General features: G+C 62.2%; 1 protein-coding gene across 1 annotated transcript in view; it reads left to right on the top strand.

Annotated features, from left to right (window-relative positions):
* The first annotated feature begins 423 nt into the window (after positions 1 to 423).
* MAP7D1 (MAP7 domain containing 1) overlaps positions 424 to 15,403 on the top strand; it is a 39,052-nt gene continuing 24,072 nt past the window's right edge. Inside the window, exon 1 of the mRNA XM_043505897.1 lies at positions 424 to 1,137. Within this exon, the coding sequence (XP_043361832.1) occupies positions 1,083 to 1,137 (55 nt within the window). The 5' untranslated portion in view covers positions 424 to 1,082. The remainder of the gene's footprint in view (positions 1,138 to 15,403) is intronic.

The following is a 15,403-nucleotide window of genomic DNA, read 5'->3' as shown; positions in this document are numbered from 1 at the left end:
TCCCAGCATCCCCTGGCCCGGGTACCCCCAGGACTGGAGCCTCCCTGCTCCCAGCATCCCCTGGCCCGGGTACCCCCAGGACTGGAGCCTCCCTGCTCCCAGCATCCCCCGGTCGGGTACCCCCAGGACTGGAGTCCCCCTGCTCCCAGCATCCCCTGGCCCGGGTAGCCCCAGGACGGGACCCCCCTGCTCCCAGCATCCCCTGGCCCGGGTACCCCCAGGACGGGACCCCCCTGCTCCCAGCATCCCCTGGCCCGGGTACCCCCAGGACTGGAGCCCCCCTCCCTGCTCCCAGCTGGCGCCCGGCTGCTCCTGCCCCTTCTTTCTTTCTTAAGTGAGTCACCAGCCGCGGCTCGCCAAAGACTCCAACTTTCCCTAGATAGTCTCAGCGCGCCGCTGGACACGACCAAGAGGCAGGGGGAAGCCTGAGCTGCCCGGGCCCCTCGGCTCTCCCCCGCCGGGCACCCAGCGCGCAGGCCGGGACGCGTCGGCCCTCGGCGCAGCGCAGAGGATTCCTGGACACCCCGCGTCCCCGAGCAGGCGTCCCCGGCCCCCCGGCCTCTCCCGGGGCGAGGCAGAGACCCCCTCCCGGCTGGGTGGGCAGGCATGGTAGGGGCCTCCCCCGGAGTCCGGGTAGGGACCGGGCTGGCGGCGGTGCAGTAGCGCCGGGGCTCGCTGCTGCGCCATCAGCTGCTGGCGGGGGGCGCGGGGTCCTTTGCCTGGGGGCGTCTCGGGCCCAGTCCTGCAGCCCCCCCAGCTCCCAGCCGGGCTGCACCCCCCGGGCCAGGGCTGGAGAGCCCCGGGCCCCCGCGTCCATTTCACCGCCTGCGCCGGGGTCCTGCACCCCGGGGCGGCGCGTGGTGTTTCCGCGGGGGGCCCGGGAATGAGCCGGAGCTGATACCGCCCCCCCTCCCCCTGGAAGGGGCTGGGTTGGATCCGGGGCGGGATGAGCCTGCGGCGGAGCCAGGCGGAAAGGGGCAGAGAAGTGACTGATTCGTAGCCGATCCCGCTGCTGTGTGGCTGGTTTTAAAACACCGGAGCGGGGGGGACCACAACAGAGCGAGCGCCCTCCCCGGCACGGCATGGAGACGCGGCCGGAGGCGCGGGCGGCCGAGGCGATGCGGCACCGAGCCCAAGGTAAATAGCGGCGCGGGGCCCTTTGGGCAGCACTGGGGGGGTCATGAGATACTGTGCGCCCCTCCCCCAGTGGTTGGTCTCCAGCCCCTCCCCGGGGGTGTTTGCAGCCCGGCAGGCGAAAGCAGCATCAAGTCGGGGCCGGTCTCCGCGAAGCGCCAGGGCTCCCCCCGCTCCATTGTGCGCCCCTCGGCAGGGAGCGGCGCGCCCCGGCCTCTCCTGCCGCCCGCACGCCCCTCTCCAGCCTGGGGCTCTGCGGTTAAATGCCCCCCCGCCCCCTGCTGTCGGGACGTGCCAGGGGCTCTGCCCCCCCCCGAGCCCGAGCCCCGCGCCCCGCAGGGGGCTGGGGAGGGGCCGCTGCCGGCCCTGCCCGGCCTCCCCTGCCAGGGGCCGCGGCGCGGGGCTAAGGCCGGTCCCGGTCGCGGTCCGGCTCGCAGGGGAAGCTCGTGGCGGAGCCTGGGCGCCAGGCTGGAGATGGGGGAGTTCCCCGCGGGGGGGGTCCCCAGCCTGCCGCCTCCCTGAGCTCCAGGAGCCACGAGATCATCGGCTCTGAACTCCCGGATTCCTCCCCAGCGCCGGGCCCAGGGACTCGGGCTGGGCTGGAGCATCTCGCCCAGCGCCTCGCTGGAGGGGGTGGCTGGGAGGGCCCTGGGCAAACGGCGGCTGGCCTTGGGTACAGGCTAGCGGGGCCGGACGGGGACCCCCAGCCGGGCTGCAGAGCTAACGGAGTGTGAAGAACCGGGGGTGGCCTTCCGGTCTCTGCTCCCCGCCGCCCAAACCTGCCTGTCCAGGGGCTTTCAGTACTGGGGGCGCCACACGGCTGCGGGGAGAGGGGTGATCTTGGAGGGGGCTCTGGCCTGGCGAGGGGGGCGCTCAGACCCCTTTCGGGGAGGAGGGAGTTTGTGGGGGGGGCACGGCCTCTCCTCCAGCTGGGTAGAAACCCCTGAATTCAGTCCTAGGTGGGGGATTTCCAGGGGCCGGTTTGGAGTCTTCCCCCAGCAGGAGCAGAGGGCTGCTGCCTTGGAGCCATGTCCCAGAGATGTCCTAATTTAGGCCAGGCCCAGGAGGTCAGCCTCGCCCTGCAGTGTTTGCAGCCCAGACGTGACTGAACCGGGCTGGGGCACTGCTAATCAGGAGTGACTCCTGCAGTCTGGGCCCCACAGCTGGTGTGGATGGGTGCCACTCCCATTGGAATGAACAGGCCAAATCCACTGACCTCCATGTGGGGCTGATTTACACCAGGAGAACTGACATCTGAGTAGCAGATGGTGCCAGAGGGGAGCTGATTCTGCGCTTGCCCATCCCAGTGTAAATCAGGAGTCACTCTGGGGACACAGACAAGTCTGAGTGGGGTGAGGGGAGAATTGTGCCCCTGGGGGTACGGGTCCCTCTGAATGACCAGCTCCTGCGGGCGTCCCAGTTCTGCAGAGCTCAAGGCAGTTTGGCAGGCCCCAGGGTCTCCGGAGAAGTCTCCTCGCCATCTAGCTGGGCAGGCAGATAGACCCAGTTGAAATGGAGGGTCCAGGGGAAGGCAGTGCCCCCTCCCTAGAGTTTTAGGGAGCAGGAGGAAAGGAGCTAAGGTAGTCTCAGTAGGCCTAGAGAGAGCCAAGCCTGCAGCCCTTAGGAGATAATTAGATTCACTCAAGTGGCTGCAAGAAAGAAGTTGCCCTTGACGAGACCTTTCCAGACAGCAGCAGCCTCTGTCATGCAGTGCAGAGAGGGGCAGATCTTGGTGGTTTCTGGATGTGTTTGGTCCCCCACTGAGCTGCAGGGAGCATTGGGGCTGCTGTGGGTCAGACCAGTGTTCCCCCAGGACCAGCCTGCTCCTCCTCTCCCTTTGCCCTGGGGCATCACCGGCATGGGTTCCCAGCCCTGACGCATGGTAAGGGCAAGGACCAGGCCTGAGGAGGGGTGGCACTGACACGGGTCAACTGAATCTCTCCCTCAGGTCTCGTCCTCTTGCCTGCTGGCCCCCCTTCCTTCAGGAGCAGAGTTGGGGTGAAGGGGGTGTTAATTTTGTTCTCCCTCATCGCTAGGTTTCTTCCACCCTGCATAGGTGGCCCCTCCCTAATGCCAGCGGCTTCAGCCCCCTGGCACACAGGGTGCAGGGGACACATCTGCTGGCTCATGAAATCCAGAACCGAAGCAGGCACCTGCAGGGGATTCTGTGCCCACCTTGCCCTGTCTGTCACTGCTCCTCAAACCCCTGCTGTGGCTGAGGGCAGAGCTGAGCCAGCCCCACTCAGAGCTTGGTTGGCATCTGTGTGATTAGCTGTTTGGTCTCTGCTGAGTGCCACAGTACCTACCTCTGCAGCTTTCCCAGATCGTCCGCAGTGTCGGGCAACCTGGGTACAACATGTCTGTCCTCTGACACTGCTCTGTCTTGCTGTGGAGATCTGGGAGCTCACTGTGTCCCTGAACTGTGCTACAGCAGCCCTGCTTATCCAGACCCTGGGATTGGCTGGAGACATGGTTCAAACACTGTCAGGTCTTGTCTACACCACAGGGCGCAGTGGTGTGTTAGCTCATAACTGGGTCCCCCCAACATGGTTACCTGCGCAGCATAGCCACCTCCTAGATTTAAGTGAGGAAGGCCGGAGACTGGTGTTATGGGTGGGAAGGCAAAAGGCCTTTCGTGGTGGCTGCGGGGTGGGAGGATGTCAGGGGACAGATGCTGAGGATGCAACATCCATGTGTGGCTGTCTCCTGCCACATTTCTGGGCAGGTTTATGGCATCCCCTGGCGCAGTGCTGCTCTACCCCGGCCAGGGGTTTGCTGTCTCCCTGGTGGGTCACAGGAGCAGCCAGGTCTGAATCTGCAGCTTTGCCCAACGCTGCTGAATTCTCTTGCTCCTGGGCAGCCGGAGGGAGGGCAGCGGCTGGCTGGAGCTGAGTCTGCTGGAGCCAGGATTTGTTTTGGCTCTAAGTCTTTCCAAGGGACCCAGCCAAATGCTCTTTGGCCCTGTCTGTGTTGGTATCTCTGGGCGGAGGCAGGGCAGCACTGTGACTAAGCATGGCTTTGTGGCAGGCCTGTCTTTCCACTGATGGAGGAAGAGGGAAGGCCCGGCAGCCCCCTCCCCCTCGGTCCCGATGCCCTGTTGCAGGAGTGGGAGGGACAGCTGCTGTGATTCATGGAGGCCTGAGTCTACGTGGGCCTGTGGTGGCCGTTCAGGGGAGGGGAGGACAGTGCCGGCAGCGGAAACGGATGAACCAGGGGCCCTTCAGAGCTCCCGGCTGCTGGTCGCAGGCAGGCGAACTGGCCCTAAATGCCGAGCTGCAGGCCTGGGGCCCTGCAGCGTTTGATAAATACTGTGTTTAACAAGAAAACTGCAGACATATTGTCTGTGCCTGGCTCTCGGCTCCTCCGATAGGCCTGGTTTTCCGTTGTTTACAGCTGAGCAGAACAGTTCTTTCCCTCGTGGCAGCGATGTCCTGTGCCTGGCGGCGTGTGCATGTGCCTAAAATATCCGGGCTGCTCTGGCTGGGCAGTGGTGGCAAGTTGGCTGGGAATAGTGCCCAGCTGCCAGACACCCCAGGGATTTTAGTGTGTCCCACCAATATGTTCCAAAGGTAGTTTGTTGTTAGTCTCCTAGCAGGAAAGCAATGGGAATGGGGCGGGGGGGGGGGGGTTGAGGGAGAGCCAGGTGCTAACTCTCTGGAAGATGTGATAACAGCTTTACAGCATGCGGCATGCCACAGTCCTGGGGACAAATTAGCTTTTCAAAAGGATATTATCAAGTTGCGTTAGGCCTGACTTTGCAGAACAGGTCTCTCTGAAGCCTGGCACGAATAGCAACAAGTTTGTGTTTCTGGTGGAAAGGGGTTGGTTTAAACATTTCCCCCTTTCTATTAATTTTGGTCAGTCCAAACTGCTTGAAGAGTGGAATCGCCCTGTCTCTGCCTATTGCTCCGGCTGCGTGAAACGGCCCTGAGCCCATGGGGACGAGGAAACACGGGGTGAAATCTGTCCCCAGCTCAACTCGTTTTGCCATTGGCTTCAATGGGACTGGGATTTCACCTGCCTGAGGTGTTTACACTCCTTTGGGTGGTCTCGAGCTGGCTGTCGTGCAGGGGAGGGCCAGGCATCTTCCAATTGACCTGGACAGGGCTTGGCAGAGACCTGGACAGGGCTTGGCAGGGGAACAGTGGGTGCAACGCGTCCCCTAGCAAGCCAACCAGGGTGCTGGTGGCACAGATCTAGGACTGGGTGAGAAAGGGCAGCTCTGTGGAGCCATCAGCAGGGAAATGGTAGCTAAATGCAAGCAGCTGGGTGAGGCCAGCCAAGGATAAGGGCAGAACGGGCACAGGCGTGTGCCCGATGGTCTCTTTCCTCTTCCCACTGGGGCTGGGGGCCCCAAATACAGAGAACTTGGGTCACCAGCCAAAGCAGGGATTCTGGAGGAAGCCAGCTCAGGGAGAGGATGGAAGGTGGGGTGGGGTGGCTGAGGCCAGCCTGATTGCTTTTCTGAGTGATGCAACATGCAGAACTGCAGTGTGACAGCCCAGGAGTGCATTGTCCAAAAGACTTAGTGCAGCTTTCACTCCGGAGAGCACTCTGAGTGGCGCCGGCTCAGGATGGAGCTGCCCTGAACCAGAGCCCAGCGCTAGGGAAATGGCCGGCCTCATCGCTGGGAGAACAACAGGCTCTGTGGGCTGGGTCCTGCTAGCGATCTAGGGTTCATGATTCAGGGTTAACGCCAGTGGTCTCATTTGCAGAGGTGCTGTGCACCCCTGCCCCAGTTAGAGTCAATGCGAGCAGCAGATGGTCAGCACCTCTGCAAGTTAGGTTGATAGGCCTGATTTCTGGAAGGAGCTGAGCTCCTACCTAGGCACTGGGACAAGGGCCAGGCTTTCAGAAGTGCCCAGCAGCAGCCGGGTGGCACTGATGGGCAGGTTTTCTCTAGAGCTGAGCACCTCACTCACCGAGGTCTGCTAGCTATTCGGCCCATGCTGTAAGCTGCTGCTGCTCAGGTCGTCCCCGGTCCTCTGGCACTTCCTACCGAGCTGGCCCGATGGGTGTCTGGTCGCAGAGCATGCCCTGGGGGTCTAGCGCTGACTCAGGGCCGGTCCAGTGCAGATATAGCTGCATGGGAAATTCATGATTGGGAGGCATGGGGCTTGAAAGCAGCTCAGGTTCTCTGGCCAGTTTTCCTTTGTTTATTTTAAATGAACTGTAAACAACCCGAGGCTCCTTCCAAGCACCGCCCTGAGATCCTGCCTCCCTGAGTTCCCCTGTCACTCCTCACTCCACATCCTGGATGCTGCCCTGCCGCATGGCTGCTCTGCCTTGCCCCTGCGCAGTGCTTTGGGGCAGAGGACGCTGGGGGCCAGGGTCACTACTGCAGTGAAGTATTATCAGCTCCTGCACCGCGAGCAGGCCTCCCTTGCTCCTCGAGGATTGCTCCGGCGCTCCACAAGCTATGGGGATGCAGCAGGTTATCCATGTGGGGGATAAGGGAGGCCGCATCACGGATCAGATTAGGGTTAGGAAGGTCTTTGGGGCAGTGTTTGTCTCTCCTCTGAGCTCGGTGACAGCTCAGCAGGCCTCTATGAGCTGGGTAGAACAGACCTCTCAGAACCCCCAAACAAGGAGCAACCGGAAATGTGATGGGCACTGTGGGAAGCAGAGAGCCCCTTAAAATGCAGGGTGACCTGGAGAGGGCATCTGGATAACCCCCTGCCAGAGTCTGGGGAGAGCTGAGAAGCTTCAGGCTTTGGTTCCAGTCTGTTTTGCTTTTGGGTTCTCCAGCACTGACCCATGGGCTACGGGCTGTGGGCCCTGACGACTCTGGTGCAAACAGTGCAGGGGAAGGGTTAACCCCCCTGCCCCAGCTCTGGTTTCACTGGGAGGATGAATGAACGCTGGGGAAGGTACTGGTGGTGCAGTCTGTGAATATTCATAAACCCAGCGGCACCGCCCTGCCGGCCCTTGGGCCTGAGTCTGCTGCACCCCCCTTCACATCCCAGGGCAGCTGGGAGCCAGACCCGAACGGGAGCAGCCCAGTTTTCATTTCTGAGTTTTGGAAGACAGTCCTGGAGGGGATGTTGGCTTCCCCTGGGCACCAAGACCAGGTGCTGGGGGACCTGGCTACCAGCTCATGCCAATGAAGGGGGAGGGTCGCAGTCTCTGTGTCACGAGTGCCCCTTTGTGTGGCATCTGTCTGTGCAGGGCTGGCACGGAAGGGCAGAGGTTCCATTCAGCTCTTTGCCCTCAGACTTGTCGTGGGTGCTCTCTGGGTCGGCCATGGCATCCTGCTGTAGGGCAGGTAGGCCTGCAGCTCTGAGCTGTCATGGGGTGGGCGTGCGAGTGGGTTGGGCATGCGAGCGGCACTGTGAGCAGAGGAGCAGATGTACCTGCCAGGAGCTGCGCCAGGCGCGGGCTGCTTAGTTACACTCTCAGATGCTGTCATCCAGGTGTGACGGATACAGTTGTTCATGCTAATCCCCCGGAAGCTGCGTGTGTGTGAGCAATTGGGCCTGTGGCTTTGCAGGATGTCTGAGACACGCTCCGCTGCTCTTGATCATCCCGTGGGAGGACAGGAAGGCTGCAGAATGGGGACTGGGAGCTTCCCTCTCTGGGGGTGCTGGCTCTGATCCTGCCCTAGGGCAAGGGCTGGCTGACTCAGAGGCAGGGAATGGGATGGGGGCTTTTCCCCTCTAGGGTGCTGGTTCCAATCTGGCATCGGGTTAGTAGTGACCAGCAGTTGTTCCCACCTGATGATGTTCTCACCTGAAGAGGGTTTGCCCTGTGAAACATGATCCAGGTTTCTATAGGCACTCTCGGACAATGGACCCTAGTTGGTCGTTGCAGTGAGGAGGCCAAGGACTGAATGAGCCATGGAGATTGCACCATCCCTTACCTGCTAGAGGGCTTTCTCTGAGTCATTGAGGCACATTGGCCCGAGTGGGGTAGAGGAGGTGGCCCCATGCTGGACCCCGGATGGGGAGGGGACCCCCTCCCAGAGCAGGCAGCGGGGTGCCTTTCTCCAGCCCCGCGTGCTCCCCAATGAGGGAAGAGCCCAGGTGTGTCTGCCAGGGGCTGGGCTATGGGGCACAGGGGCAGCGGCTGCATTCAGAGGCACTTGCCATGCCCTGGTGTGCTGAGCTGGGGTAGGAGTTGGCCCTCTGCGAGCTGTGTGAGTGGTCTGGGCAGAAGCAACCGTGCTCACCTGGGAGGGAGCGACACACCGATGGCCTCATGCCCGAGGCGGCCCAGTTACTTGGCCTCTGCCCAGTGCAGCAGAATCCCTCTGTTCAAGGGACAGCGGCTCTGCAGTGCCCAGCATGGAGACTGTTTCAGTCCCCGGGGTCTTGGCGTTGGGCTTTTTTGTTTTATCCCCCCAAAAAAATTCTTCCTCAAACAGCCAAACCCTGCAGCCTGTTGTCCGCGAGCAACAAGAACCCTGCAGTGACGAGCCAGCCCCAGCCGCTTGCGCATCTTCCAGTGACCAGCAGCACTGACCTGAGCATTCAGCTGAATTCCCTATTGGCTCCTCTTCGTGCCACACTCCCAGGCCCTTGGCAGCAGTATCCAGCATGGCAGGATTCAGCTGGAAATGAGCGTTGACAGCCGGTGGGAGACCTCTTTATCCACCCCCCCATGGCAGCCTGCTCTGGGATGGGGATCCTTCTGTGCCTCTGTCAGGCCCTGGATGGGGAGCTGCCAAAGCCCATATCCGGCTGGCTGTGGACTGCACGCTGCCCAGATGGGCTCTGGAAAGCCGCGTTTTAACTTCCTTTGCTTGGCTCAATGCTGGGCTGCCCACCTGCTGCCCTGTAACTGGGAACCTGCTGGCACTGTCCCATCCCAGCCATGCACATGCAGAGACTTGACACCCCGCCCTGCTGGCTGTGAGAGGCTCCCCGTGAGCTGTTGATGAGCTGAGCAAGGTTAGGGGTTGCAGCGCGGAGAGCTGAGTCAGCAGCAAATTGCACAAGAAAGACCCTCCCAGGAAAGCTGTGCCGGTGCCATCAGCCCATGCCCGTGTGTGTGCGCACCGCAGGGGATATTGCCTGTCCTATGTTGTTGCTTGGGAGACCGCAGGTACCCGCGCAATGCCTGCTTTTGCACTCGTGTCCCCAGGGTGCTGCTGTGTCAGCGCTGCACAAGCAGCCAAGGGGGCTCACAGAGCTGAGAGCAGCCCTTTGAGATGGACATTGGGGACCACGAATGCTTGGGAGTTAGCTCCACTTCAGTTTTGCTCAGCCTCTGCCCCACCTGACTCTGGGCTGCCGGAGCATCTAGCGGAGACTTCTGGCTCTTCCTCTTCCCTGCTCTGGCAGTGCCGTAGGCCGGGCTTTCCACAGACTCGTGACTGGCTGCTGGGGTTGGCCAGGTAGTGCCAAGACCAGAGATAGCTATTCATTTGCACTCCGGCAGCACCCAGGAACAGCGCCCATGGAGCAGGAGCTCGCTGCACCCGGTGCGATACAGAGACAACAAAGCCCCAAGGCGCCTCCAGTCTAAGAGGTGGGCACTGGCAGAGCTGGGAGCACCAGGAACCCAGGAGGCAGAGTTGGCCCACATGAGAGGCAGTGGGCTCAGTGGCGTGGGCAGTGGGGTGTGGGCTGGGCTCTGCGCTGTGGCTCTGGAGGGAGCCAAGGCCGAAGCTGGTGTCCTGGTGTCTCTCCCGCTCCCAAGTGCAGAGGGAGGCAGGGGCTGCAACTGGGCTGCCTTCTCTTTGGGATCAGTCTTGCTCAGGGATGAAGGGAAGCAGGCCGGTGAGATGCAGCTCCTGGCTCATTGCCAGGCGTGGCGTCACCGCTGTGCCCCACCCTTCCTGGGCTAGGTAAGGGTGTTAGCTCAGAGCCTTCGCTGGGCCCAGGCGTCTGTGAAGCCTGGATCTTCCCCTGCATAAGCTGCTGACGCTAGAAGAGACGCTGGCGCAAAGCGGGGCCGGGTGAGGGCACAGGGACCCCAGCCCGGCATGCTGCAGCCTGCTAGTGACGTCAGCCCAAAGGCCTGGGAAGGGGCAGGGCCCCGGCACTGTGATGACGGGGGATGCTCTGATCCTCTGTCTGTCTGGTTTCAGAGTAGCAGCCGTGTTAGTCTGTATTCGCAAAAAGAAAAGGAGGACTTGTGGCACCTTAGAGACTAACACATTTATTTGAGCATAAGCTTTCGTGAGCTACAGCTCACTTCATCGGATGCATTCCGATGTCTGTCTGTCTGGCGGCTCCCAGCAGGGCCCTGGGAAAGTGCCTCCTCCTACAGAGCCAAGCGCCTCTGTCCCCCCCAGCAGAGGCCCTGCTGGGGCAGAGCACCTATCTCAGCAGCCAGGCCAGGGGTGCTGTGCCCCTCCATCCTCAGGAGGGATCCAAGGCCCCTCCTTGACCCCCTGGACAGCCCGGCCCTGAGGGGTCCCAGTGAGCATCCAGTCTGTGAGCAATGTGCTTCCCAGCCTCTCTGAGCAGCTGCCCCATGTTATCAGGCTAAACCCCAGTGCCCTGCTCAGCTGCGCATGTTCGTGCCCGCCATGGGGCCCAGAGCGAGGCGGCATGGGGAGCGCAGACAGCCAAGGAGGGTCTGAACATTGCTTAGCCGTGGGGCCTGTGCCCAGCTCCATCTCTCTGGCGGGGGCCCTGCAGGAGGGCACCCCGGCCAGTGCTCATCAGATGTCTGGGGCAACGCGAGCACGCAGACCTGTGGCACATGCCCGGAGAGAGCAAATGTCCCTCCGGTTGGCTTGTTGCAGTGGTTTCTTGCCTAGTGTAGACAGGGCCTTGCCAGCAGAGATGCCTCCAGTGCTTGTGTGCCGTGGTGATGGCAGGATTGTGAACTGGCTGCAGGGATGTGTGTGTCCTGCCTGGCTCCGATGACTTTGACAGCAGCACTTTTCCTGTACTGAGCATCCCTCCTGCTGCTCCCCCAACCCCGACACCACCGAGACGGGAGCGAGCAGGCCCTGCCATTCAGCGACATCGCCCCCCTGCACACCAGCCAAGGGAGCTGGGGCACTCTGGGCCCAAGGGCTCGACACAGAAAGTGTGGAGTTGCCTGGTGTGCCCTGGAATTGCCAGTCTGCACCAGGCAAAAGGGAAACACCTGTGTCTGGGAGTTCGGGGGGCGGGGGAGAGCCTGGCTCTGTGCATGCGTGGGGGGAGTTCATCCCCTCTGGAATTCCCTCCCCGCTCGCAGGACACCCACCCTGACTGCTGTCCTGGCAGACAAACAGCATCGGGTTTCGGGGCAGCTGCTGGGACGAGACAGCGACAGCTGGCGACAGGCCGGGGCAGGGCAGGGTGAGGCTGCACCTCAGCTGGGTCAGCGCAGGGGCCGACACAGGCGCTGCCACAGCCGAAGAAATTCTGGCTTCTCTGGTCACCTAGCCACGGGCTGCAGGAAGGATCTTGGCCTGGCCGGTGAACTGGCCTAGATGGGCCCTGGTGGCTCGGGCCAGTGGCTCCAGCTCCGTCGTACTGCCCCAGTAAGGGGGTGGTGTTACCTGCCTGCCTGGTGCTAACTGGACGTGTGTTAGCCTTGCTGACTCCATGCCCAGGGATAGGAGCTCTCTGCAGCGTCAAGGGCCCAGACCTGCAACCTGCAGCCGTTGGGGGCCAGGAACCTGCCTCCAGGCCTGTTTCTCTGGCATCATGTTCTCGGTGGGCTCTTCCAAGAGGCTGAGCTGAAAGTGAGGGAACCAGGGGTCCCTAATGGCTGCCAGCAGCCTGGTCCCCATCCTACATCTTATCTCACACACCGCTGATACTGCAGCATGGCATGGCCTCATGCAGCCCTGGCGCATTGAGGTCAGCGCTGGCTGCGAGGGGAGAGCACCCCGACTGCATCCCCTTGGGCTTTCCTAGGAGGGTTCCCATCTGCCCACTGGCCAAGCCTGACCCTGCCGAGCCCACTAATTCTGCAGCCCACGGCGGTTCGGCTGCAGGTCCGAGAGGCCTGAAGGGAAATTGTGTGCAAGGGGATCCAGACGGGGACCAGGGCCCGCAGCGGGACCCTGATTGCTCTTGGCATTGGGCAGGGTCGCCCATCCCCCAGCCTGGCCTTGGGCACGTTTGGGGATCTGGAAAAGTATTGCCATCTGTTCTGAGGCATCACCCTGGGCTTGAAGCTTTCGCTCATCTGGTGGCTGCAGGCCCCGGGTGGGGCGGGACACGACTGCTTCTCAGAGAGTCTTTGTCTGGCTTGGCCATGGAGGGCCATCTGGGTGTGGGTGCCCGGGGAGCTGTGACCCTGGGGGAGTGGGGGTGATACCCTCAACTACCCCTGGCCGGTAGATGGCCAGAGTCTCCTTGCCGGATCTGGCTCCATGTGCAGCCAAACCTGCCAGCAGCTCTGCCCTGGGGCAGCAGAGAAGAGGTGCAGTGTGTGTGTGTGTGGGGGGGGGGGGAAATGGGACAGGACAGGTTTGCGAAGGGGCTGTCTCCGGCGCATGCCAGGCCCCCTTGGGCTCCCTCCCCGGCCTGTGTGCACTAGGCCAGTGCTGGGGTGGCTGGTTCAGCGCTAGGTCCGAGGTAGGCAGAGCGGGGGCCGGATCCTTGGAGGTGGCACCTTGGGAGGGCTTGGGGCATTAGGACAGGGCAGACTGCAGCTGCCGGTGGAAATGTGCACGCATGTCTAACCCGTTGGAGCAGCCAAGCTGGTCTGTGCCATGTGCAGCACCCACCGGCATTGCAACCTAGCAGCTTGCTGACCCCTCCTGTGCAGGGCACTGCCAGCCCCAGGATGGGGGACCCCGCTGGTTCCCCTCCTGCCTGCCCCCAGTACCAGGGGGCATTGTGTGCAGTGACAGGGGGCACAGGGGCTGCGGGCAGAGCTGGTTCCGTTGATTGCGGGGTTGCACTGGGTAGAGTCCTGTGCAGATGCACCCAGTGCTGTGGGCAGAGGCCCGGGGTGGTTCTTACCGCGCAGCAGGGCGGAGCTGGTCCAGCCCAGACAGACAAGAGCCCATGAGGCTGCCACCTCCAGCCACTGGGCTGCTGCTGTCCCTCCTCCCACTGTCTCCCCAGCCCTGGCGGTGACCGGGAGCTGGGCTCACCTGCCAGGATGCCTCCCTGCAGGAGCTGCAAGGCAGGGTGCAGAATGTGCTGGGGGGGGGCCTGCATGATGTGGTAGGGGACACTGCGGGTGGGGTGCCCATCACTGGGGGTTTTTCCACGTTTTCCCCTGGAATAAGCCCTTCCAGCTGTGAGCTGGGTTGCTACTGGAAAGCGATGCCATCGCCTCCCAGTGCCAGTGCTGCTCTCAAAGGCCCTGGGTGAGCATGCCTCTGCTGATGGCATGGGGTGTCTCTGGGATCCCCGGGGACACTCTCACGAGGCAGCCCCTGCGTTGGAGCAGATGGGCCCTTGCCAGCCACATGCTGGGTCTGTGCTTAGAAATACCGACCAGCAGCCTGTTGCCTTTGTGGCCACAGTGCCGAGACGGCGGGGGGTGTCCTGGCCTGCCAGCCCCTGGCCCTGTGGCTGCTCCGTGGTGCCATCAGGAGCCAGCCAGAGCTGGTCCTTGTGCGTTTGTTTTTCTGTCCTATCCTGGCTGTGGCAGGAGTTGTGCCAGGGCCCTTTATGCAGCTCATGTGTCTGTCTTGGTGGCCCTGTCCAGCCCCAGGTTGCAGAGTGCTTTGAAAACATTACCCAACTCTCGGCTCTTGGGGTGCATTACGTCACCCTGCTGGGGAGGGGCCAGCTCTGCAGCCATATCTCACCTCCCGTGCAGCTTGGCACGCGCTGACTGCCCTAGCGCTGCCTGCACTTCAGCCTCCCCACTGCTGGTGCAGGGGGCACGTCCTAGCCGGGAGGTTTCCATACATAGACTGATCTGAGAGCATTGGCTGGGCCTCCTAATTGTCCCGTGTTTTATAGATAGGGAAACTGAGGCATGCAGAGTCTGGAATAGAACTCAGGAGTCCTGGCTCTCTCACCCCCTCTCTCCTTCCCCAAACACCACTCTCCTCCCAGAGCTGGGAACACAGAACCCAGGAGTCCCGGCTCCCAGGGCCCTGCTCTAAGCGCTAGATAGTGCTGGATCAGACCGTTATTTACAAACCATGACGTCAGGGTCTGTTCAGTCTGGAGTGCAAGGTCTGAACCCCCCAAGAGGCCCCACACTGCTGTGATAGGCAGGGCTGTGGCCCTGGAGCTGAGGGGGGCCTCACTTCCCCAGGCAAAGCGACGACTCCCTATGCGCGTGCCCCTGTGCACGTGTGTGTCTGAACGGGCTGGCTCCACCCTGCAGCTCTGGCAGGTATTCCCCACGCGAACGCTCAGCAATCATGGCAGCGTCGCCCTTCCCTGCCACCAGCGGCTTGTGGAGCCCAGGCACCAGGGTCCCGTTGGGGTCTCCTAGCCGGTGCTGCCGCTCCCATGGTCTCTTGGAGGAGATTGGGGCTGATGGCTCCCTGAAGAGACACAGCCAGAGCCCAGGGAGCAGAATGCAGCCCCTCTCCCCCAAACGGAGCAGGGCGCCAGCTCCACATGCAGCTGCTGAATGATGCCCCCAGTTGGCTCCCACAGCCAGACTGTGCCAGCCCCTGGCATGCTCCTTGGGGCTTGGAGCCTGTGTGACGAAGCGGGACTGTCCTCTGAATAGTGTGGGGGTGCCTCAGTTTCTCCTAGGCAGTTCTTAAGTCTCTAGGGGGTGGGATAAGGGTGTATGATCATGGCAGAGCCCCGGAGGGCAGGTGTGTGCAGGGGTCTGGACACAGAGAATGGCCAACACCCTGTTTCCTGGCCACTGATGGCCTGGCCCTTCCCCCCTGCAAGGTGAGAGCTAAAGGGTTGGAGAACAAAGGAATCCGGTGCCCTCCTGGCCCGGGAAAGGGACAAAGCCCAGAGGAGGAGGGGTGGAGAGAATTTCAGTTGGGGGCTGGCTGGGGACATGGAGTGAAGTGCAGAGGTGGTTGTCTGGCTCACTGCCCCCCAAAATGGACCCAACTGAGGGGTCCTGTTCTCGGCACCTACAAGCTCTGTGTTAGACCATGTTCCTGTCATCTAATAAACCTTCTGTTTTACTGGCTGGCTGAGAGTCCCGTCTGACTGCGGAGTTGGGGGGCAGGACCCTCTGGCTTCCTCAGGACCCCGCCTGGGCGGACTCGCTGTGGGAAGCACACGGAGGGGCAGAGGATGCTGGATGCTCCGAGGTCAGACCCAGGAAGGGGGAAGCCGGGTGAGCTGTGGGTCCTGCAGACAGGCTGCTCCCAGAGAGGAGACTCCCCCAGAGTCCTGACTGGCTTCGTAGGGAGCAGCTCCAGGGCATCGCCCGGGGACTCAGTGACAGCCTGTTCCTGGGGCAGGCTCGGGGTGGGGACAGCGTT

Source organism: Dermochelys coriacea, chromosome 19 (genome assembly GCF_009764565.3).
Source record: "Dermochelys coriacea isolate rDerCor1 chromosome 19, rDerCor1.pri.v4, whole genome shotgun sequence".
Taxonomy (NCBI): domain Eukaryota; kingdom Metazoa; phylum Chordata; order Testudines; family Dermochelyidae; genus Dermochelys; species Dermochelys coriacea.
The sequence above is the reverse complement of the archived record's forward strand: the minus strand, read 5'-3'. Positions and strand labels throughout refer to the sequence as shown.